The 23,327-nt window shown below is 44.0% G+C and overlaps 1 protein-coding gene across 2 annotated transcripts in view; it reads left to right on the forward strand.

The window, feature by feature from the left end:
- Window positions 1–3,404: 3,404 nt before the first annotated feature.
- The window catches only part of LOC144099230 (hepatocyte growth factor receptor-like), a 46,544-nt gene continuing 26,621 nt past the window's right edge, over window positions 3,405–23,327 (forward strand). The window contains exons 1-7 of one of the 2 annotated variants that reach the window (XM_077632378.1): window positions 3,405–3,513; window positions 9,308–9,438; window positions 10,738–10,937; window positions 16,211–16,381; window positions 18,538–18,686; window positions 19,314–19,473; window positions 21,618–21,754. In XM_077632378.1, coding sequence (XP_077488504.1) covers window positions 10,836–10,937; window positions 16,211–16,381; window positions 18,538–18,686; window positions 19,314–19,473; window positions 21,618–21,754 — 719 coding nt within the window. In that variant the 5' untranslated portion in view covers window positions 3,405–3,513; window positions 9,308–9,438; window positions 10,738–10,835. The remainder of the gene's footprint in view (window positions 3,514–9,307; window positions 9,439–10,737; window positions 10,938–16,210; window positions 16,382–18,537; window positions 18,687–19,313; window positions 19,474–21,617; window positions 21,755–23,327) is intronic. The other variant, XM_077632379.1, reaches the window with a different exon arrangement.

Here is a 23,327-nt window from a genome sequence, read left to right on the forward strand (position 1 = left end):
TCGATTTGAGCGTAATCTTTAAATTGCTATCTGAAATAAGGTTCGATTCCAGACTGCAGTATTCGATTCCAGCCTGAGTCCTGCGAATTTAATTGGATGTACTTGGTAACAAAACTGCTTAATAGCCAACCGTTATGAAAAGTGCTGAGAATGCTTAAACGGGATTGAGAATGCTACGTCGTTAATATTAGGTTCAGAAGTGTTGTTTTTAAATGAAAAAAACGAATTCATGAAGTCTGCCTTACGTTTTCTCAGCTTGCACCGTGGAACGGGTTCATGAAGACGAGACCAAACGCCTCGGCACGCCTCTTGAACGCTCTGAGCACATCTATGCAGGCGTTATTAGTGAAGTAAATTGTAAACGGTAGGGCTTGTTTTCACGAAGCGACACGTGAGCAGCGTGGAAAACAGTAGTGAAGGGCTCCGGAATAATTTAGACCACTTTTGGTCCGCTCAGCAAACCCGCCCGTTTGCGTTTCGTCTTCATCGAAACTCGGCTGCGGTGTGATATCGGCGAATTGACACTGTAGAAGCACCGCAAAATGAAGCATATAAAGGGACGATTCGCGGCCATTTGGGATATTTTACGGGGATATAGCAAGAATGGCTTGCTTGATTTGAAGTATTGCCAAGTTCTAGGAAGCGATATTTCTCGGAAGGTGGCTTTGAAGCAGGTATACAAAACTCCAGAAGGTCATAAGGTTTTTAAAATTAGCGACTTGACTATAAACGGCGACGGCTACTCGATAGTTCCTTCTGAATCTTGGTGGGTAAGTGCACGCTTTCTCAGAATGCTACATATTTAAGAACCTCTGCTGAGGTGTACACTTTTTCGGGCCACTCATAAGGAGAGCTCAGTATTTACATAACGCGGAATCAGCGACGCGTCTACTTTCCGTGAGATGCAGGTCACAGTTGATCATATATACCTGATCATATGACCTGTGCTGCTTGGGATGGCTCCGCTGCCTGAAACAAGCAATAAAGTGAACAACTTACAGCTCCTTATCCCCGTAGACAGAGTTCCCTGACATTTGTAGTCTCTGGCCGCCGCGGTGGCTCAGTGGTTATGGCGCTCGGCTCCTGATCCGAAAGACGCGGGTTCGATCCGGGCCGCTGCGGTCGAATTTCTATGGGAGCGAAATTCTAGATGCCTGTGTACAATGCGATGTCAGGGCACGTTAAAGAACCCCAGGTGGTCTAAATTAGCTGGAGCCATTCACTACGGTAACCCTCATAGACTGAGTCGCTTTGGGACGTTAAGCCCCCATAAACCAAACGAAACCAAATCATTTTTACTCTCTGCCAAAGTTCGCTGTTTTAGCAATATGGGCGGAGTAAATATAGCTGGTCCAATCTTAATCAACATCAATGATCTTCCGCCTCTTGTTAACTCTCACATCCATTTTTTTGCGGATGATTGTTATTTTTAGAGAAATAACCGATACTAATGACCGCTGTATATTTCAGGCAGACCTTATCAGTGTAGCAAACTTGTGCATGAAATGGTCAGTGCAACTAAATATTAACAAAGGCAAAGTCATGCGTGTTTCAAGCTAATCTACCACCCAATCTTCGTATTACATTAATAACATTTCTTTAGAGTGTGTAACATCATATAAATACCTTGGCGTTAACATGACTGATAACCTAAATTGGTCCGTTCACATCGAACACGTAGTCAGCAATGCTAATCGTATGCTAGGCTACTTACGTCGCTATTTTTTCAATGTTCCTTGTTCTTTGAAACTTTTGATATATTTATTTATTTATTTGGAATTCTGCCAGTCTCTAGTTGAGACCTTAGCAGGTGGACATTATATGTATCATAGCAAAGGATAACATTTCTAAAAGCGGCTGTTATTTATTTGCAATATAAATATAAATATTTGGAATTAAAAAAACTAATTCGCTTCAAATTGTAGTATAAAAATTCAGTCGGGGATCTTACTTATGACGTTAAAATTAAGGCTCTTGAGATGGTTCAAAATACGTCTGTGCGTTTCATTCTCACTAATTACAACCGCACTGCAAGCATAACTACAATGAAAGGTAGTCTTTCTCTTCCATTGCTGTCACTTCGTCGCAAATTGTCTCTTACCGCTTCGTTTCACAAATTGTACCATCACCCCGTACTGTGCCGTCGCCTTATCCAACAGCCATTTTATGTATCCCGTCGTACTGATCATCTTCAAAAACTCGGTTTTGATTCCTGTAATACCAAATATTTTTCTCAGTAATTTTTGCCGCGTACCTTACGGACTGGAATCACCTTCCCGCAGATATTGCCACATTAATATTTACGAGATGTTCCGCAACGCCATAGCTAGCATTGTATACTCAGGTGTATACTCAGAAGTAGGACAGTCGCAGACACTAAAGGAAGAATTTGAATTGTTAGCGAACAAGGCAGTGGCAAGAGCAGAATGAACAGCGCCGCGGCACGCCTGCAGCAACGGATGTCCAGCGCACAATCCGGTTGAAAGGAGGAACACAATTACAGTATAAGAGAAACAGGATGCCGGTGGGTATCGCATCCTCCCGGGAGCTTATCGGCTCCGGAACAGTACGTAGAGTAGTCTGGGGAAGATCAGAAGTTCTCGTTTTTAAGACCACATCGTGTTGAAGGTGTGTGTAATACGATGGCGTGGTTATGTCTGATTACGCGACCAAAGTATGGAACCTCCTGTAATGAGAGCGTTGGCTTGATTTTAAAAGAATTGAAAAATAGCAATCTATTTTGAGGAAGTAGTGATCGCATTTACAGCCCACGAGAGCGAAATAACGAGGGTAATAAGAATGGGACGTAGTGCATTTGGCGGTGCCTCTTAGGTGACGAACAAAATTTTCCCAATATTCCGACAGGAGGAAAGTGTATAACAGATGCATCTTACCGGCACTAACCTATAAGGCGAAAACCTGGATACTAACGAAAAGGGTTCATCTTAAATTCAGGTCAACGCAGGCATCTTGCCGCTCTGTTGCAGTGGACGTAGTTAGGCTCACGTTGATGATGAAGAATATTCTCGATCGCATACAAAAGACATTCCTTTGAATAAATAGCTTGGATGTCAAAATAGCTGTTAGAGAAAAGAGTGCTTCTCAGAAGTGTGATTACTCGGGCTTTCGTTACACCGTTACTCAAGGTTCCCAAGCACACAAAGCTTGTGGCATACACGCGTACCCCATTTCCTTCACCAGCCAGCGGCGAGCTCACGAACGCCACAAGGCGAACCGCGCGAGCCACCCAGGAGCGGACGAAGACACACGAGCTTCTCCGTAGTTCCTGGATGTCGCCGCGGGGGCGCGCCGGCCGCTCACGTATGGGGAAAGGAGGCATACGCGGCTGAGGGGAGAGCGAGCGATATCCGCCCCGAGCTGTAATCGGGGGGAACTAAAGATGCGTCAGATGCTCGGGAAGTGGACTCGCACTACGGGCCGCCGAGGAACCCGCTTCGCCTGCAGCCTGGTACCCACTCCTACCCGTGAGCCGTGCGACAAGCGAAAGCCACGGTGAGCCTCCTGTCTTTGTTCTTTATCCCGGATTGAACATTCTTTCGCCGTGTAGTGCCGTTTCTTTTGAGCTGACAGTAATAAATAATTTCTAACGAGCTCTGCCTCTGCCTATTTCGTCCCAATACTCCGTGGCTGCAACTTGTTACAAGACGAGAATACTAGTTGATTCGAGAGTTGCAGTGTAAAACACAAGAGATTATCTCCCCACCGATGTAGAAGCAGCCATACGCACCCATGCCATGAGTGGCTGTGCTCCATAGAATTCCGGTGTTTCCGAACTTGGACAGGTCTAGCGATATGAGCAAATGGGATTAGTCATGCAGAAACTTAATCTATAAAAAAATTGTATAGTACTGGAAACGGTCATGTGCCGTTCGCAATGGACAAGGCATTTCTCAGCCATCGTTGCTGATAGTCAGTTCTTTAGCAAGATGTACTGCATTATTGTGAACCACCTCCGCTGCAACAGGAAGAGGGATCTCGTGCGGATCCGGAATGGGGGCGGCATACTCCAGTTTTGAAAGGAGGAGTGTTTTATAAAGAAGCCTACGCTTAGCCGAAGTTACGGCGCAAATAATCTAACCTACGCTTGGCGTTGCTAATGAGCAATTCGATTTGTGATTCCCAGACTGCTGTCTAGGGCATACGCCCACCAAAGTACCATAAGCACTCAAGTGGAATGTTAATAAGAAGATATGGAGAGGGCAAAGTACTTCGTCTGGAATCTTTAATCAGACCTCAATTGGCGAATTTAGTTGGGTTTCTCATTTTTCGCACAACACAGTAAAGTTACACTTAATCTACGAGCTCGAACAACAAGGACTAGAAAGGAGACTAAGCTTATAAATACAGTGCGTTGCCGTAGGGCCCACCGGAGACTTTACACTTTAATCACACGTCTTAATCAGGCGTGGCTGCCAATTAAAAGCTCGACAGCCCCCAGAAAAAGTACAAAAAGTGAAACGCAAAACTAGTATACAATTTTCTTGACGCCAACGATATAACATGGCATTCATTTTTGTCGGTATATTTTCGCGATCTGTGAATAAGCCATTGCTGGTGTTTTACGCTAAGTCACAGGCTTCCATGTTTGAAATAGGCCGAGCTTAGTTCATAGCGAATGGGTGCTTGACTAATTAAGATATCCGATTTTTCGTTATTGCAGGTTCTAAATTTAAATTTTATGATTTTTAAAAACCGACAGAAGAGCTACATGTCCACGAGAAAACTGGTTTCTTTTTTCTGCTTGCTACTTACAACAGTCTACAGACGCTAAGCCATTTAACTCTAACTCAGCGACACCCTTCTATAATAAATAGGTAACAGGTACCAAACATTGACAGCTCCGGCAAAAATAAAAGTGATTTCATCTACTAATTGCATTCAACCTAACATGGAGAAAGGGCTCCATGAGAAGACGAAACGATATTAAGTTATAGTGCACTCATGTTATTGTTTGGGCGGCTGTATGCAGTACTGAAGGCGAAATAGAAACTGTGGAAGTTCTTCACGACAAACACTCCCAATACATTTCGCGTTCCCTTAAGACGAAGAACGTTTATATTGTATTGATAATTATAAATACCCTGGTGCTCAAATACGAGACGATCGTAGCTCTTTACTATTTTGACTAATACAAGGAAAATAATATAGAGCAGGAAATGCGTACCACGTCCAAAGTTCCGCTCGGAGCATCATTACCTAAGATGCGATAGCTTGCTGTGAAATACAGTAGTATTGCATAATTTTGGCTCAGTGGCTATGGCATTCGGATGCTGGCCCGAAAGACGCAGGTTCGATCCTGTCCTGGAGGTCGAATTTTGATGGAGGTGAAATTCTAGAGGCCTGTGTACTGTGCGATGTCAGTGAACTTTAAAGAACCCCATGTGGTCGAAATTTCCGGAGCCCTTCACTACGGCGTCCCTAATAGCCAGTGTCGCTTCGGGACATTAAACCCCCATAAACCATAAACCAAACCATTTGGCAGGGATACAATACGGTATCGCAAGAGAGAAATCACGTGGCTATTTTTCATACTTCGTGGGCTTAATTTAAATGCTGGATAAAAGGAGCACGCAGGAGATACGTTGGTCGAAAAAATTGGATCGGTTGTCATGTCACCCCTATTATATTAATCTAGATGCTCTTGACACAAAACTGAACACTGATTTTTTTTTGTATAATAACTGATCTCTATAACACAACACACAGAATTGAAAAATATCCCGAGGAGCGTAATAGGACGTTAAAGTGTGTGTCGTTTGTTCCCCACTGCTATAGTTTCCCCGTATTTTTTCAAATCCCTGATTGGAGAACTGCAGATATGTCCCACCGCCATTTTATAATTATTTTAGTCAGTGTTTATCCATCCTAGATGATTACAGTAGATTCCAAGACAGGTGGAACAACTGCTTTATAGACAAGTAAACGTGTTTCTGGTATTGCAAAATGTGAATCGCGGCACTCATTTCTCTCCAGGAAATATAACTGACAAACTGTAGATCGATACATAGAGCGCACTGCGTTCGGAAAAGCATAGTTGGGAGCAGCAAAATGTTGAAGAGTTTTCTTTTTGAGCGTTACTTTGTGTTATAAAGTTTCTTTAAAATTTATAATCACACATTCATAGTCGAACCTAGTGCCTTTTCTACGTTATTTGCAAGTGACTTAAATTTCATAGAAAAAAAAGACGTTGACACAGGCTGTGGTCAGAAATGCCGTGTATGGAATAAAGACAAAAGCGGAAAAAGCAAGAACACATTGGTTGTCTATGTCTTCGCTGAAATTAGGTGTGAACATGTAATGCCACGCAGGAAAAGCATAGGCTGGTTTTGGGGTTTGAGCAGCTTCTACATTAAGTCATCTTAGGTGCTAGCTTTAGAATCCCCACCTTGAAGAAAGGCTGGTGTCCTTCATGTGTGTGGATGGGTGAATAGTGTTGTGAACCTGTTTAAATAAATAAAAACAGCCCTACCACCAGCGGCGAGCGGGATTAAAACCTGCGCCGGTGCGGACAGATCAGCTTCTCTGGCCGTTCCTTTGTGCCAGTCGGCACAGGCTCTCGCGCTGTGCTTACACCGCAGGCACTATTTTGTGCAGCTGTGCACGGAGACATTCACAAAACCATGGCGCACGCTTCAGTTTGCGTCTGCAAGATGTGCGGAGAGGGTCGCAAATGGTTGCGCTAGAAGTTTGTGCTGTAGCAGATAAACTACTTTGAATAGGCATATATCACGGACCTTCCACCATGCATACCCGATGCAAAGCGATACCAAAAGAAAGCATGCAGAAACAAAGGTGCGATAATAGTAACGCACTGTCATCTCATACGGGAAATGTATGATTCAATAATTTTTTTTTCTTATCTGCGCAGCGCGCTTAGCTTCCTTCAACGCATTTGCGCATTTGTATGTGCTGCCACACTCAGCCGCTTCTGCTTCTCGTGGTGGCCATCGGGCTCGGCATCACTCGATGCTTCCGCTGCTGAAGGTGCCTCACCAACCCCTCACCAATGGGCCCGCCTACGCGTTTGGTTGCCCCGAGCGCCCTCTGACCAGTGAATGCAGGGACTAAAGCTATCATTTCTGACAGCGGCGAGCACTGCTATCTCTAGACTCAACCTGGCACAATTGCACAGCCACGACTGGAACACTACTGGCTCCAAGCTTGTTGAAGCGCGGCACGAACGGATGAAAGATGAGCAAGTTGATGATTTACTACACACGCCACGTGAGAGGGTTCTTTTTCTTCCAGCTAATAAAGACACAAAACGTTCAGGGGCACTTTGTTGGCATGAAGTGCGGTGAGGCGGAAGCCTTTAGTGTGGTGCTGCTGCTTGTGTGACTGATGTGTGGTTAAGATGTTGGTTAAGTACACAATTGTTTGTGAATATTAAATGCTGTAGACACTGGAGGGCGTTCTGGTGGCATCCGTCTGATTCGACGCCTTTCCGCTAACACTCTCTAGCGTCCTAGATAAGAACTACACATGTGTTGGCAGGAAGTAGCGCAGTCGTTAGCACGCTCGGCTGCGGAACGGAAGGATGGTGGTTCGAATCCTATTGCACAGGCTTTTCTTATCTAGTTGCTGAAGAACGTGACATCGGACGGACAGGCTCGTGGCCGCGAGTATAAGCCATTACAGGCTTTGGCCTTAAAAAAGGCGCAATATGCAGAGTAGTGTTTAAGACGTCGAGAAGCGAAGTGACTCTGTCGGCGCAAAAGTTGGTTAAAATGCCGCTCATGGCTGAAAATTTTAAAAGGTATTGTTCTTCAGGCTTCCATTCCGACAAAAGTTCTCAAGTTTTCGGTCGTGCTCTCCACGCTTTCCTCACGATGTTGGTCTTAATTTGAGTATAATAGGAACTAAAAGCATTTTATGGTTAATTCGTTTTGTCCATATAGGTCATGCATTTTACCATCGTAGGAAAGAATAAAACAAAAAACAATTGCCGGATGTCGGCGACTTTGCAAAAACTAAAGCATAGTATAACAATACACGCTAGATGTTCAGTGGTGCGCCATTTTGAGAAGCCGTCACTGCTGATGTGCTGGTGGTGCTTATGGAAGTGTACGAACGTTTTGATATGGTAATGTCATTTCTTATTATAAATAATAATGAATAATCACCTTGAAAAGGATGATCATTATAATGATGGTGATCGGTACATTCGCAGCTTCGATAAAGAAGGAAGAAGTATCTTCGGCCAATGGAGAAATAGTTTCTTATTTTATTCTCCAAGTTAGTGTCAGTCTGCAACATTTCGTACTTGGCACGTGAGACATATTTCTGGCGTGCCAAAACCGCCGTCGTCTAAGTGCCTGTACCGCCTGTAAAAAGACTACAAAGGTAACACCATTAACGCACGAATTGACTCCTGTAAGTATTCCTATTTCTCAAGAACAATACCGATTGGAATAAGTTAACTAATTATGCAGTAACACAAACCAACTAAATTATTTTAAACCTATCCTTAATTTTCTTGCATGTTTGCACTGGAATAAATCCTCGCATTCCTATGTATACTTGTGTTTTTTCAATTCGCTTTTTCACGATTTCTTTTTTGTTAAACATATTCCAATTAAGTTTATTATTTCCGACATTTGTTACTTGTATATTACATGGTCACTCTGCTAAAGCCTTGTAAAGATATTGCAGTTTCAATAAATAAATAAAAAAAAACGTATGCAACTGATCTTGACATGTCGGTCAGACGAATGGTCACTAAGGAACACACCAAGTACTGAAAACAATCCAATGGGAGGTTGCAGAATTACACTCGCAAGTTTGAGGTGAAGGCACAAATATACCCTGAAAATATGGACACACAGAATGCCTATACAGAGTAAAAAAAAGAAGCAAAGCGGTGAGAGCTACCAAAGAAAAGCTCACGACAAGACGTAGTATTCAACTGATTTTTGTTAGGAACGATGGCACTGTCAATGAGCCGACAAAATCGTGAGTTTTCTCTTTCTTGGATTCTGTTAGCCATAGTACCGACGACACAGACAGGGCACTGGTGAAGCCCGCTTTGTCTGTGTCCTTCAGTTCCAGTTCTTTGCGCTGTTCTGATAATGCTATACCAACTCGCCAGAAAGCTTGCACTTTAATTCCTGTAAACCCATTACAAGCGTCGTTCTACTCAGCACGACCCTAAAACGTAAGCCTTTCCAGTTTTCAGAACGCGCTACTAGAAAGCAGTACACAGAACCCTTCTGAGAAAGAACGCGCACCTTATCGCTTATTTGCCAATCTCTACAAAGCGCGGGTTTTATGTTATCTGTCTGCGTAGGTAGCCTCTTCAGATACAGCAACCTGTATGTGTCACACTGTCGAGACGGCGTCCTAAAAGAAATAAAAATCCGCCGCTCAGCGCTGGATACACCGAACTGTGCCTGCTGAACATGCCGACGGAGCAACGTGGTAAGTAGAAAGCTACAATCACTACTTGTAAACATCGCTTGCATAGCGGATGTTCAATCGGAAACGTAGTAAGGATGTGGACTAGTTTACCAGCTCAATCGGAATGCCGTGTTAAAAAGGTAACATCGAGAGGCACATGTCGTGAAGTAATAGACGAATATCTATACTGCATAGTCAATTATAACTGGGTAGAGGATAAAAAACGTGAGGTTATGTCCCTCCCATCATGTTCACACGGAACTTGCTTATTTGCAATGATGATAATTTAATCATATACATAGCTCAACGGTCTTTTCAGTTTGGGTATTTTGTCACCTAATGACATGCCAGCATACCAGCAAGCAAGCGCTACACGCTTGCGCGAATGTGCCCGTAGCTTTCTAAGAATGACGAATTCCGTTCTTTGGTCGTCAGCGTCGTGTTCGAAGCTTTATGATTCAAAAATCAGAATCATAAGCGTTTTTTTTTAAGACCATGGTTCTGCATGCTTATACAGGGGTGATTTGTATGACCCTCATGTCCAGTTCAGATGACTGCATGGATGGGAGAGGTGGCAGGAGCTATTTACTTGAGGCCAGTGCCCCCGGGGGTGTGCGGTCTGTGGGCACGTTCTCTCAGACGCTTTTTACTATACTTTTATGGTTGTTCGTGCTCCGAGTTTTAATACTCGCTGTAATATGGGTTAAAGGCTTAGTGTACGGAATAATTTATAAATCCAGCCACACGCACACACAGCCACCCGTCAAGCCTTTTGTTTAATAGGAAATAACACCATGGACTACAGAGTATATTAGAATTGCATATTGAATAATAACTGGCTACTTGTTATTAGTTCACAGCTATGGCGAAGAAACTTCTGTGGGCGGCTGCACAGTCGTCCACATACTATCTTGAACGCTCAAACGGCGTATCGGAGATAAAGTTCGTGTGTTGTACGACTGGCGTAAGGTTCGAAACATGGCCTTATAATGCGTGGAAATTCCCGTGGGTCGTCTCTAACACCTATTATATTTAAAAGCTCTATCAGAGTCCGCTTAGCAGCGGCGAGTGAAACAATCGAAAAGAAAAACAGAGCATGCCGCTCGAGCACTCTAGACAAGTGTGTGAACGACTGTAAAATTGTAATGGAAACAACGTCAATAATTCGAGTATGATAAGCTCACGCTCACGGACGCACCCTGCTAAGGCGACGTTAAGCAGTTGCACATGCTTAGAATGAGGATAGGGCTAAACAAAACGCTGCACAGTGCCCTTCTTTTCATATTACTAAAGATTTATTTTTCATGTCCTTTCTCGTAGGATCTGCCATGGCTTCTTCGGCCGCGATCAGGTTATTATGACTTGCTGTGTAAATGGAAAGCAATTGAAGCCATCAGCATCAGTGCCACCTCACCACGATGCATCTGCAAGCAACACTCATGCAAGTCCTGGCGGTTTTAACGGCAGTACTTTATCAAGTTGGCATTGGGATCAAAACATTCGAACCAACAGAACGGCCGGTAAAATATATCATCTACCTTAATAATCCTTCCGATGGTGCTGTTCTCGTCGTGGGTGGAAAAAACGCTCTCTATATGCTATCGCCGAACGAATTGTTGGCCAGGACTGCTTACAAAACGGGTCCCAAAAACGTGTGTTGGCCCCGAGGTGGGCAAATGCCCTCATTTTTAATTTTCTTCCCTCACCCTCACTTTTCAAGCCATGGCCCTCCTTCACCCTCGCCCTCCCTCACCCACACTAACAGTCGTATTAAAACTGGAGCTATTTTTCCTAGTTGGCAACTTCTGGCGATATTACTGAGCAATAAACATATAAGACAAGCGATCAAGGCATTATTAGACGAAAGGCTAGATGCTTATATTGTTGTGTGTGTGCGTGTACGTGTGCCTATGTGTTGTTTGAGCATAATACGTGAGACAAAACGGAGACAGATACGAATTGAGCGCCATAATATCACTGCATGCATATATGTGCCTGCACTTGTAACATTTCACTGTTATCTACATGCACAGCTAAAATGAGTCAGCGTGTTGTTTTTCCCGTGTACAAAAACCTATGTACGCCAAGAATGCTTAGAAAACAGTCCATCTGCATATCCCGCGACAGTTACAATAAGTGTTAAGCACAGAATAGACTCAGGACAAGGAATACGATAGAACTGCATGTTATGAATTTCACTACTTCTAATCTTCCGTCACGTCGTGCAGTTTGGTGCATGCTCGTATGATGACGCTTCCATACGCACGGATGGAAGATGATGAAGACCACGGTTTCAAACTACAGCGTGAGATACTGGCAGTTTAGCACGAGTGAACGCGGGTACGTGACGGAGGCGACGACATTGCAAGCACAGCTCGACAGCTTGGCAGTTCGTACAGGCAGGATGTTAAGATATCTCCGAAGTGACTGTTCATCGGAGGGTAGTCTATGACCAGACTGACTATGAAACAGAGTGGCCTCCCTCTTCGTTCCGTGCTCAGACTTACCACGCGTCTAGTGTTCTGTTGCTCAGTCTTTTTGCAGTGCGTTTCGTGGCGTTTCCTAATGGCTTTTTAAGTAATTTAGTTAATGTAAATAGAATATATTTTCAATATAAGCAGTATTATGCTTAAGGAAAAGCTGTGGGCGATGGCGTAGTGGTCTGAAGCAGCGGCCAGTGTAACTGATTCTTTAGCGCCACCGCGGGTTCAGATCCCGCTCCTCAGTTATGAAGTTCTTGTTTTCTTTACTGTCTTCCACCAGTGCGATGCCGGCTTTTCGCTGCATTGAGGCTCTTATGCTGTCACTTATGCTGTCACTTATGCTGTCACTTAAAAAGTAGTCAAGCCATTTTATAATCAAACTAGTCGTTAAATGCAGCATTTGGGCTGAATAATGCTAGTCACTAATTCCCCGAGCCTGTAGTGAACGATTCCTGGGTTTCTATTTTAGTGCCCTAGCGCTTCCACTCTACTGAAAAGTGGTTGTCTGTCCTAAGCCTGCTTCTAGCTCATGAGCCACCTTGGTTACATGACGTTGTGACGTCATCACAAGCTGCCCTTTGGATTGCGAGCGAACTGACCACCGTGGCAGTTCAGTTAATGATTAGTCGCGAGATATTCCTCAAGAACAAGGTAGGTCTCAAAGGCCCCGCCGATGACAGCACCTCCCATCGCAGGACAGTGGCGCGTAGCTTACCCGCTGCACCTTTGGATCAGAAACGGAATCACGGCTCCCAGGGATGTGCGAATGTAGAGAATGAGGAATTCTACCGGAGTACAAGTCTAAAATGACACGATATTACACAAACTTACATCTGATATTATCAACCAAAGCAAGCCCGTTCAGGTCACGCAAAAGCAGTGAAAGTGAGGATAAAACCATACAAAACGGGGGCTAATGGTGCTAGCGCACGATAATTCGTGGTTACCCAAAGCTAGACCGCCCGGAATTTTTTGCTTGCATCTCTACGGACTACCCAAACGATGAGTGTCAATTCACTATCATGCCTGCAAGAAATTTAGTTCATATCAGGTGCGCGATTACACGGTCACATGTCTCGGCAGGGGCAGTAATAAACCAAGAGATGTGTTCCAATTATTTGGAGAACAGCACAACTTTTTCTTTCTTAGCACATGCACGATGCAAGGCGGATCGAGCAATTATTAAGAACAAAGTGGTTAAGCACCTTCTTTACAACCTTTGTCCGTTAAAGTTTCGAGACTGATTTATTTTCTTCTGTAGAAATTATTCCCCAAATTAAATGTTTTCTCTCATGTGTAGCGCCGTTTAATCGGGCTAACCTGAGTTCTCTATGTTAATTGCTGTGGCAGCCGCTAGATGGCACTACATGTAGAAAAATACGCTGTCATTATTCGTCTGCGCATTCTACTGTGAGTGAATGTGGAGAGATGGACGTCCACCTCGCACAGCGTGTAAACATAAAATTCTGTGTGAAGCTTTTCAAAACAGCCGCACACACTTATGAGCCCCTTCGTGATGATTACGGCAACAAGATATCATTGCGGTTTCGAGCGGCACAATAGGTTCGTTTCGGGGAGAAGGTTGGTGGAAGATGACACAGGGCGTGGCGTCTTCAAACCTCACGGAATGAAAACCACGTGGCTCGGTTCTGAGAAATCGTACAATAAGACCGCACCATTACAGTCTGCATGCTATCAGATGGTCTCGACATTGGTAAGACAACATGTCACCAAATTTTGCGTGAGAAGTTGGGGAAACAAAAGCTGAAAGCCAGACTTGTGCCGCACTCCCTCACACAGGGCCAGAAGGACACGCGGGCATCAGTGAGCGCCGATTTGCACTCCGAGGCGGGAAAGGATGCTGCATTCATCGAAAGCGTCATTGCTGAAGACGAAAAATGGTTTGTTTAATACAATCCTCAAGCAACGAGGCTGAGCGCCGAATGGCGGTGCACAAGCTCTCCGGCGTCGATAAAGGTGCGTCGACAGAAGACCAAAACAAAGACGATGCTGATAGTTCTTTTCGATGCCAGAGGTGTCATACGCCACGAGGTCGTCCCACAAGAGCAGACGGTGAATCAGGAGTCTTATATCCGCGTCCTCCAACAGATGCGTGATGCACCTGAACACCGTCTCCATGACTTATGTGCATCTGGGCAATGGAGCTGTCTCCACGATAACGCAAGGCCGCACACTGCTCTCAACGTGACAAAATTTCTTGCCAAGCACAGCATTAATGTACTTCCCCATCCGCCATACTTGCCTGACCTCTCCCCACGCGATTTTTTCCTGTTTCCTCGTGTGAAGAGAGCCCTAAAAGGTCGCTGGATGGGGAGCGTGTAGACCATTCAAGACGCCGCGACAAAGGAGTTGACAGTCCTGCCTAAAAAAAGCGTTTTCCAACTGTTCCCGAGACCTGAAGAAGCGTTGGATGCTGTGTAGAGACTGCAATAGAGACTACTTCGAAGGTGTGCTGCACAAATGATTTCAATGTCAAACGCATCTTTTTAACGGACTTAGTCTCAGAACTTTACGGACAAAGGTTTATTTCCATGATAAGAGTACAGTGGTTGGCTTTGCCCTCCCAATTGCGCCCCCACTTTCTTATACCGCAGTTCCAGAGAAAATAGATAATAGAAAGAAGATACAACTGTACTCAACTATTGACATTCTGCATGGAAAAATATTCCACACCAACATTGCCAAAAGGCTTCCATTTGACACTCAAATTTCATACAAGCATTTTTTGCGTTGCAGCTAGTTCTTTGAAGCCTCACTGCGCTGAAATCAGACTTCGTTTCGAGAAATAAAGCCTAGAACTTGAGAACTCAGCAGCCTTACTAGGTATAATTTCTACATCTTTAGTCTACACTCTTACCATCACGCAGACTCGGCGCTGCTAAATAAAAATGGCGACTGCGGCGCCAAAGTTCCCTTTCGACCGGCGGCCACCCACATGGCACGGCCCGTGCACCCTTGTTAGCACTCTATACAGGCTGTTTCCCCTAAGACTTTAGACAGTTTTTAAAAATAGGATTCTTGAGTTAGAAGAGGGTTTTTTCGGCATAGCATAGTCAGCGGTGTAGTAAATCGCAGTGACGCAGAAGGCGTGCGCCTGCTCGCCTTTCGTGTTCGCCTCGTGTACCTCCAGACTACTGAAATTAGGCCTTCCCCGGGAAACTTCACCCTAACAAGTAGTCCTTTAAAACGGGAATTGATAAAGGGCTACGCAGACAACGTTAGCCTGGAGTACGGATCCAGCCAAAACCCTCGCCCTCCCTCACCTCACCATGTCTTCCCTCGTTCGCCCTCGTCCACACGAATTTTGCAGCGCCAATCCTCCCTCACCCTTACCTCATCGAGTAAAATCCTCATGAGGTAATGGGGAGGGTGCCCTCATGAGGGCTTGACCTCGTGAGGATGCCCACCTCTGCATATCTCTTTTCGGTCTGTTTTGTTTTTTGATTAAAGCTTACTAAACGCTCCAATGAACAAAGCAACTTAGTATCATTCGAAAAATACGTCATATTTGTGCTCTGGTTGCATATAACTTTTGACACCCTTTTTTGCTTGGTGTTGCATTTAAACATTTAACTCTTTTTGGTCAGTTAGAAAGCTCTCCGCTTAAGGCTGCTTGGTCAATGATAGAAAAAGGATCAGCAATGAAAATGAAAGGTCCTGAGTCGCTGGAGGGAATGGAAAACATGGTTCTGAAGCATCTCACTGTTTGACCACCAGCTTCACACATCACGTACCGTTGAAAGAAAGATGAAGAGTCGGTATTTTTTTTATTTTTCAATCCTCGGAGGCAAGTGCAAATGAACTGGTTCTAGACACAGTTTGCGCGAGCTGTTTGTCTAAGCCTTGCATATATGAATGCCAGACACTTCTTGACATTTTAAAACGTAGTGGCCACGAGCAGCTTCATTTATTGTTCTAGTCAATGCAATTTAAAGGCAAGGAACAACGTATGCAACATTTTCAATTATTCACAATGAAACACTGTCACGATGACGTGTTCACGGGTATCTATATGGGCGCCTAAAAGTGTTCTAGATTCAACAATCAAGTTTCTGTAAACCATGGAGATGCCTGCAACAACGCTTCGCGGAAACAAATGTGAAGATTTATATAGCCGAGCATGAGGAGCATTGCACATGCTGCACAAAACACGTCCCTTAGCTACCAAGATGCTAGCGGCATCGAGAGCAGGAAGAAATCTGCATGACTATGCGAAGGAAGAAATTGAGGCTTTAGCATTAATCACAATGAGAAGAGTGGACATTACTGCTTCTTTTCGTTCTGCGCAGGTTGTACAGGATACGGTTGGCTCTTGCAGCATTGAACGGTGCCAGGAATGTCGGCAAGGTCAAGAGGACCCGCTCGACTGCGGTTGGTGCGGAGATCAGTGCTCCCGTTTCGACGAATGTCCGCTTAACAAAAATTTTTCTCTTCATCGCTGCCCCAAACCCGTTTACCATGTGAGTGTCCTTTACCGTCGCATCGTTACCCTTGCACTCGATTTGAATAATTCGTGCACAGCATTTTTCTGGACAAATCATGCACGTCTAGAATATTTTCATTTGCCTTTTTCAGAATGTCACTCGAGTATGTCCGCTTGCAGGCGGTGTCAATACAATACAGATGAGATTTGTATTTATTCTGCAAAGTAATAATAATAATAATAATTGGTTTTTGAGGAATGAAATGGCGCAGTATCTGTCTCATATATATCGTTGGACACCATTTTTGAGTTAGTCGTGGCCAACGTGTGTGAGTTTCATTAGATTTTGTTAGGGCATTACAGGAAGTGTGCTTGCTCACAGAGCTAACAATGGCAGTATGCTCAGGCCACGGAGTCAATACGCAAAAAAGTTTATTTGCAAAAACAAAAATACATAGAGATGATCAGATGATACCAGAGCGACGTTCAGATACCTAAACAATTTTAGATCATATTAGTATAGAGTTAAAATATCTCAAGGTGAGTGATGATGTTGGACCTCATTGGCCGGAAACTTGTACGCCAAATTTTCAGTAATCGACACCCATTGTTTGACAGCAGTCCCTGCGCTTCAGAGAAATGATCCCGCGCTAGTCACTCTTCTATGATTGACAATGTCACAGAATTTTTGCGTCATGATTATTGTAAGGCTATATGCATATGTTTACGTGACAGCAGTTACGATGCTTGGAAGCAGGGTGTAGATATAAAGGACCTATATTAGGTTTGGATGTCTAAAAAAAATTAAAGAAGTGACGCAACCGCACCGCCAGTTGGAAACAACAAGCAGTCATAATCAGCAAAGAGCAGCTGTCAACATGTCAGCATCCTTTGTCGCGAAAACGCAAAAGAACAATCTGTTAATTCTCCCCAAGATGTTCAGAAAGGCAAAATAAATAGTAGTTTTCTAAATTTGTAACAATATTTGTTTTCGTTTTTATTTTGTGAGGTAAATGCGCACAAACTTGATTAGACCCTAGCATAATAGAGAGAGGCGGGCTAGTTGGTGACTAGTAATAGAATGCGCCTTATATTCTACAGGCCATAACAGTTTTAGCGATTGTAATCAGAGAAGACCGCAAGGCGTCTCAAAATAAACGGAAGCGTCGAAAATTCTGCACTTATGTGCGTTTCCTAAGGATATGAAAGACCGCTAACACTAAACTTTCGTATCTCATCTATACGGCTTGTCTTGCGCATTGTTCCCGGACTATATCGCGTTCACACAAGGATCCTTGTTTTCTATCGGCACAGAGGGCCTAATGGCCACACTCCTCCGAGGTTGTCGCGAATAAAGCCGTACAGTAGGTCTCTCTTGGAATGTAAGGTTTTTTAGGGTAGGATTTTGACACTTAAAGCACGTAGTGACAACCTGAGTCTAAGTCGATATTTCTGCAATTTACGTATCAGGCAGCTAAACGGACTTTTCCAGGTATACCTCCCTGCGTATCATTTCTTGCGCCTCTTCATTATCCAACCCTTTCAGCCAGAGGCTTTGAAAACCCAGCATCTAGACCCAGGCTTATAAGAGGCTTAAAATATTATCCAACTAAGAATCCAGCGCAGTTCGGCTGTATGTCTGCCAGACTCTTCTTGGAGGCTTCTCTAACAAAAGAAGATGTATTTCCTTTCAGGGCTAACCATTTTTACGCCTCTTGAGTTATGCGGAACCTGCCGCGTTGTTATGCAGTTTCTTGGACTCAGCAGAGAGTTATAATCGTATATAATTTCGTCTTATTTCCATGGGAACTAGTCATCTCATCAACGAATTCAGCATGCGAAAATAAGTTTTACCGTGGTAATGAGGTGCGTACGTGAAGATGAATTGCTCGTATGAAACACGGAAGCACCTATCGCGGAATAACTGACACGAAGACGAAAACAAGTGTCGAAGTGTGCTTTGGAAAAATATAACATATAAGGCTGGTGCATAACAGTATTAAAAAAAAAACCTCGTTCAACATCAAAAGTTTAAAAGCAATTCCTGGAGCTTTTTTTTTCTAATCGGGCACAGGAGACACGAAGTATTTTGCACTAACTGTAAACCTTTTTTCCAACACCTTAGAACTGCACGCTAACTTCATGATTTCAAGGGAGAGACCTTGTCCCAGTACTGAATGTGACCCTTTCCAGGTGCATCCAAGGAACGGCTCTATATACGGCGGCACTCCTATAACAATAGAGGGCGACAACTTAGGAGGACCGGACCACGAGCCTTACAGCAGCATTACGATCCTTGTTGGCGAAAGAATTTGTCATGTCGTACAGCGGAGTTCCAAAAGGCAAGTGTATGCTAAGCGTCTCGGGGAAGCCCTCCATTAATTTATGAATATTGGGCTTTTCAGGTAAAGAGAACATTTTTGCAGCACAGTAATTCCAGTTTGGAAGTATGTCATGTTGACTTGGAAGGTGATTGACTAAATTTTAATAGGTAACTTTTTATTATAGACAGGTTTCTGACAGCATGAATAGATTTCAAACCGGGCGTTTGTAATAGCCGTATCAGTTTTTGGAATTCCGGAAACCCGATTAACACCACCGCTGTGGCTTAATAAATTTGGACAAAACCTAGCGCCATTCTAAAACCACTCGCTTGCGGGGAGCGCAAAGCGACTTCCATTTAATAGCGACTCTTCGGGGCGCCGTACCACGTGACAATTACCGCTCACTGCAATGCGAGAAGTACTGCAGCGCGGGCGAGGCGCCAATTGTCACGTGGCATATGCCCATGGGGTGTCGCTTGTACAAGTGTTATTAGGAAGATCAAAAATTACAAAATAATCAAAATAAAAGGAACTAAAATAAAAAACCGCTTTCGCATTGAAAACCCATAAGTATGGTCGCAAGTGCGCTCCGTAATTTTTTATTGCAAGAAAAAGCTGGAAAAGAGCATTGTATTCCTTTTTCAGAGTTGTGTGCAAAACGGCTGATTGGGTGACAAAAAGCTCTGATGGGCTGGACAAGTTGAAAGTCGACATAGTTATAACGGTAAACGACACACACAGGAGCGATTCGAAGAAGTACAATGTTCTGGACCGTCACGTCATCACTTCGGGCTTCGAATACATGGTAAGCGGAGGCAAAAACAGAAGTTTGCATTTCTGAAATAGCTATGACTGTTCTATTATGTAACGCCCGTTGGCATGCAAGTATCGTACGATGAAAAAGTTATAGCCCTATTGTGGGTATATATACTGAAAGTAGAACAGCTTCTTATATTTTGGCCAAAATAAGATTTCATTTTTAAGATCGTTAGCTCGCACTCAACACGTTTCGAGATTTCATGGGGTCTGGTACGACCCTTGATTACTGCGCCATCTGTGGAAGCAACTACTCATCACCTTTCGAGATTTCGGGAGGTCTCCTACTAACCTGAGATGAAAGCACCATTTGTGGCTGCAAGTAGAAAACTGCATCCCGCATTGAGACTTGTAGCGCGATCTACAATAGCGTTGTAGAAACAACCACCATCCGCATGCCAGTGATGGACGTCGTGGTCTAATATGGTGGATAGAGGTGGAACTATGTGAGTATGACGTCAGGGGACGAAATGGCGTCATAGTTTCGCCTTATCGAATTCAAGATGGCGGCGAATAAAAAGGGTCCCATCTTAAAACGGGTAAGAAAACTGTCCCGTTACGGGACCGCTATACACGTACACATTCGTTCCGGTATATATACTCCGACAACAACGTGCACCCATTCTGGGACAGTTGTATACCTAATTTGGCCGGCAAATAAAACAATATGGGTAGTGGTATAGAAATAAAACCGCAATTAAATAATAGGTAAACATTGTATACATTCAATTACTAATTAAAGCGTTATCATATCGCACCACAAGCCGAATTCTGGGCCCACTTTGACCCCCAAGCGAATCAAATTCCGTTTGGGACGTATCTTGAGTTGGTGCAACTCGACAATGGGTAGAAGTGCATTGTAATTTCTCTGATAGACGGTGCTAGGCGGCGATCGTTCCACTATGTGGCGGGAGTGCATGCGTAGCCGGGCATGGTTGCAACCCACCCCGTTTCAAAGGGTATTACATTCCGCTTCTCGAGACGAGCGGCGCGTTCTTCGCTTTCTTCATCTAGTAAACCAAACAGCTAACGCTGGTTACTTTAACGTCTTCCAGACGGTGGCGGCCTTTTTGTTGTTGTTGTTCTCGTCCTAGATGCAACTTTATGCTAGGAAGCTCAGGTCACAATGTGCGCAAACAATTAAATAATAAGCAAAGCTTAATCTTTGCAACGTTCACAACACCCATTCACTGTGGCTGACTCTCAGCAGATCAAAAAAAAAAAGCCGGAATTAACCCCTGAACAACGATATGCCAAACAATTGGACGCAGATGCCGGCTCGAGTGGCTGCATTAATAGGTCCCACCAGAGAGGCCTTATGAAATTCCATTCCAATTTTTCTCTGCGTCTGCATTGCGGTTTATTTTTAGCTTCGATTTTAAACAAACTTGCGATTAACACTTTTGTTCTCACGGCAATGTTGTGAAGCATTATCGCCGTGTTTGCATACAAGAATTTGCTTGTTATTGATAATTTTTTTCATTCCAATGCGATGCGACTTGATGGAAGATAATATTTCGTGTGATTTTCGCAATACAGCCCGTCGGCAAAGTATGCTTGAGATACCATATTTTTGCCTGGACGGCTGTCTACAGGCGCAGAATATATAGTATTGCTCTTTTGAAGGTTGCCTATAATGCATGTCCCGTGAATTATGATTCTTTAAATATTCTTTTTTGAGCGGTAAAGTCTTTACTGCGCTCCTTTCGTCTTTGCGGAGGTGATTGGGGCAACATGTGCCTATTGGCGCTTCCTGCCCTCTTCAATTCGAAGAAAGTTGCCCACCCGAGTTGTCTTTAAAATGCAAATAACGAGCACGTTCTCGTTGGTGGCTGTCGTCTCTAGTGCATTTAAAGCTAAGAGTTTCGGCCATCGGCCGGAAGGTAGTGAAGCATAAGCGTATAGAAGAACAAACACGACGCCTCAGAAAAGAAGAAAGTTCACCGCTCTGTGGCCTTCACGGGATTGTCGCAGCAATCTGCAGGTGGGCATGGTCGACTAAAATGCAGGATGGAGAGCTGTAGGCAAACATTTTGTTTTTTAAAGCCATTTTAGCCTTCCGGACTATTCACCTTGTGCTGACTGCGGTCCAGACCCAGAATATATGCTACGCTTTTCTTTTTTTTTCCTTAGGTCGTTTGGTACAGTGGTGTGACCCCCAACTATGGCCCAGTGTCTGGGAATACGAACATCACTATTAGAGGCCTTAACCTGGACGTGGGGCACCAGCCGGCTGTGAAAATCGGCGACGCTTTATGTCGCATACAAAGGTAACTAATATAATTTTTGTTCCAGTACAGCTTTCTTATTCCGAAATTGGAAATAAATCACCAATAACCTGTTTTTATGAAATGTCGTGTTCAAAGTATGTACAGTCGGGGAGAAAAGTCTCTGGACCACGTTTTCCTCCACCGAAGCCGGTAGCTTTGCTATTAGCCGGCGGCTGTAGGCCACACCTGTGGAGGTGAAAGTCAGAATTTTTTATTTCATCTCCGCAAGTGTGGTCTCCAGCCGCCGGATACCAATAGACCAATCGGCTGCAGACTGCACAAGGTATTCAGTAAAGAATGGCAACCAAGAGACCTTGGCTGACTGCTACCAGGAGAAACGCGTGCCCCTTCATCTGCTCCTCATAGTGCACATGCAGATAATTTTGTGAAAATGTGCTGTTACGAGTGTATATTAAGTATTACTCCAAAATTATCAGGTATAATAACGTGACTATAATACCAACAGAAAATTTTAGTAAAAATACCAAAAGAATACGTACACATTGTATTTCATCGAGGTGATAAAGGGGACGAAAAGCGCAGGTTGACGAAGGCTCACCGCTGTAACGTTAGGCCTACAGCGGGAGCAAAGCAAAAAAAATGAAAGAGAATAGTTTCTTGTTTGTTTCGCTGCATGCAAGAACAAATTAAAATGCCAGTAACAGACGTGCAGAGCCCGAACAACTTCAAAGAAACTGACCGCAGAGGTAAAAGTCGTAAGCAAATGCGAAAGGAAATAAATACATACACAATATTAACCGAAACCTGGAAACCACGCAGGCATAGAAGGACAGTTCCAAAGGTATCAGAAAAATTTCAGACAAGAAACGTTTTCTGGCGGGTTAGTTGGTGCTTCTCGTTCATGATTAAACCGCGCGAAAGAACGGGGACCGAGATAAGAAAGACGTATACACATAGAGCGCTCTGTGTGGGTACGTGTCTACTGTCTCTGTCCCCGTTCTTTAGCGCAGTTCAATCATGAACGAGAAGCTTTCGTCAGATTACGATAATTGTCGAAGTTCTATCTAGAGCCTTCAAGGATGGAATGTCACTAAGACGTTTTGAAGTTTGCATCGTAATAATGCCAAGGTAAAGCCTGAGGCGTTCGTTAGGCTAGCCGTTAACCCAAGTAAAAGAGGGTAAAACTTGATCATCTCTATCGGACGACTCTTATGGAACTCTTACTAAGAGTCCGTTTATTCCGCGCAAAATGGGAGTGTTGTACTAGCGGGTGCTTGAGCATCGCCAACGCTCTTAAATGTTTCAGCGGTGCTTCGAGGTCAGTACATTCTGACCCTCCAACAAACCAGTTGGTGCACAACGACTGCCCAGAACCAATATGGCCAGTGTCGTGTACAAAGATATGCCTTCGTAACTGTAAGATGTGTATTAGTGTCTGCCGCAATTGCCTTTTGCTGGGCATGCATAGTTTTCCAGAAGCGCTCATTTCTTTGCGACAAAATAGCTCTGTTTGCCATTAGTACACTGGTTCCCAGCTAGCCTGTACGGCACAATGGCCGACGAAGAACACCCAATGTTGCTAGAGGATTACTGCTAAAGCTGTGCAGAGCGT

The sequence above is a fragment of the Amblyomma americanum genome, chromosome 7 (assembly GCF_052857255.1).
Source record: "Amblyomma americanum isolate KBUSLIRL-KWMA chromosome 7, ASM5285725v1, whole genome shotgun sequence".
NCBI lineage: Eukaryota > Metazoa > Arthropoda > Arachnida > Ixodida > Ixodidae > Amblyomma > Amblyomma americanum.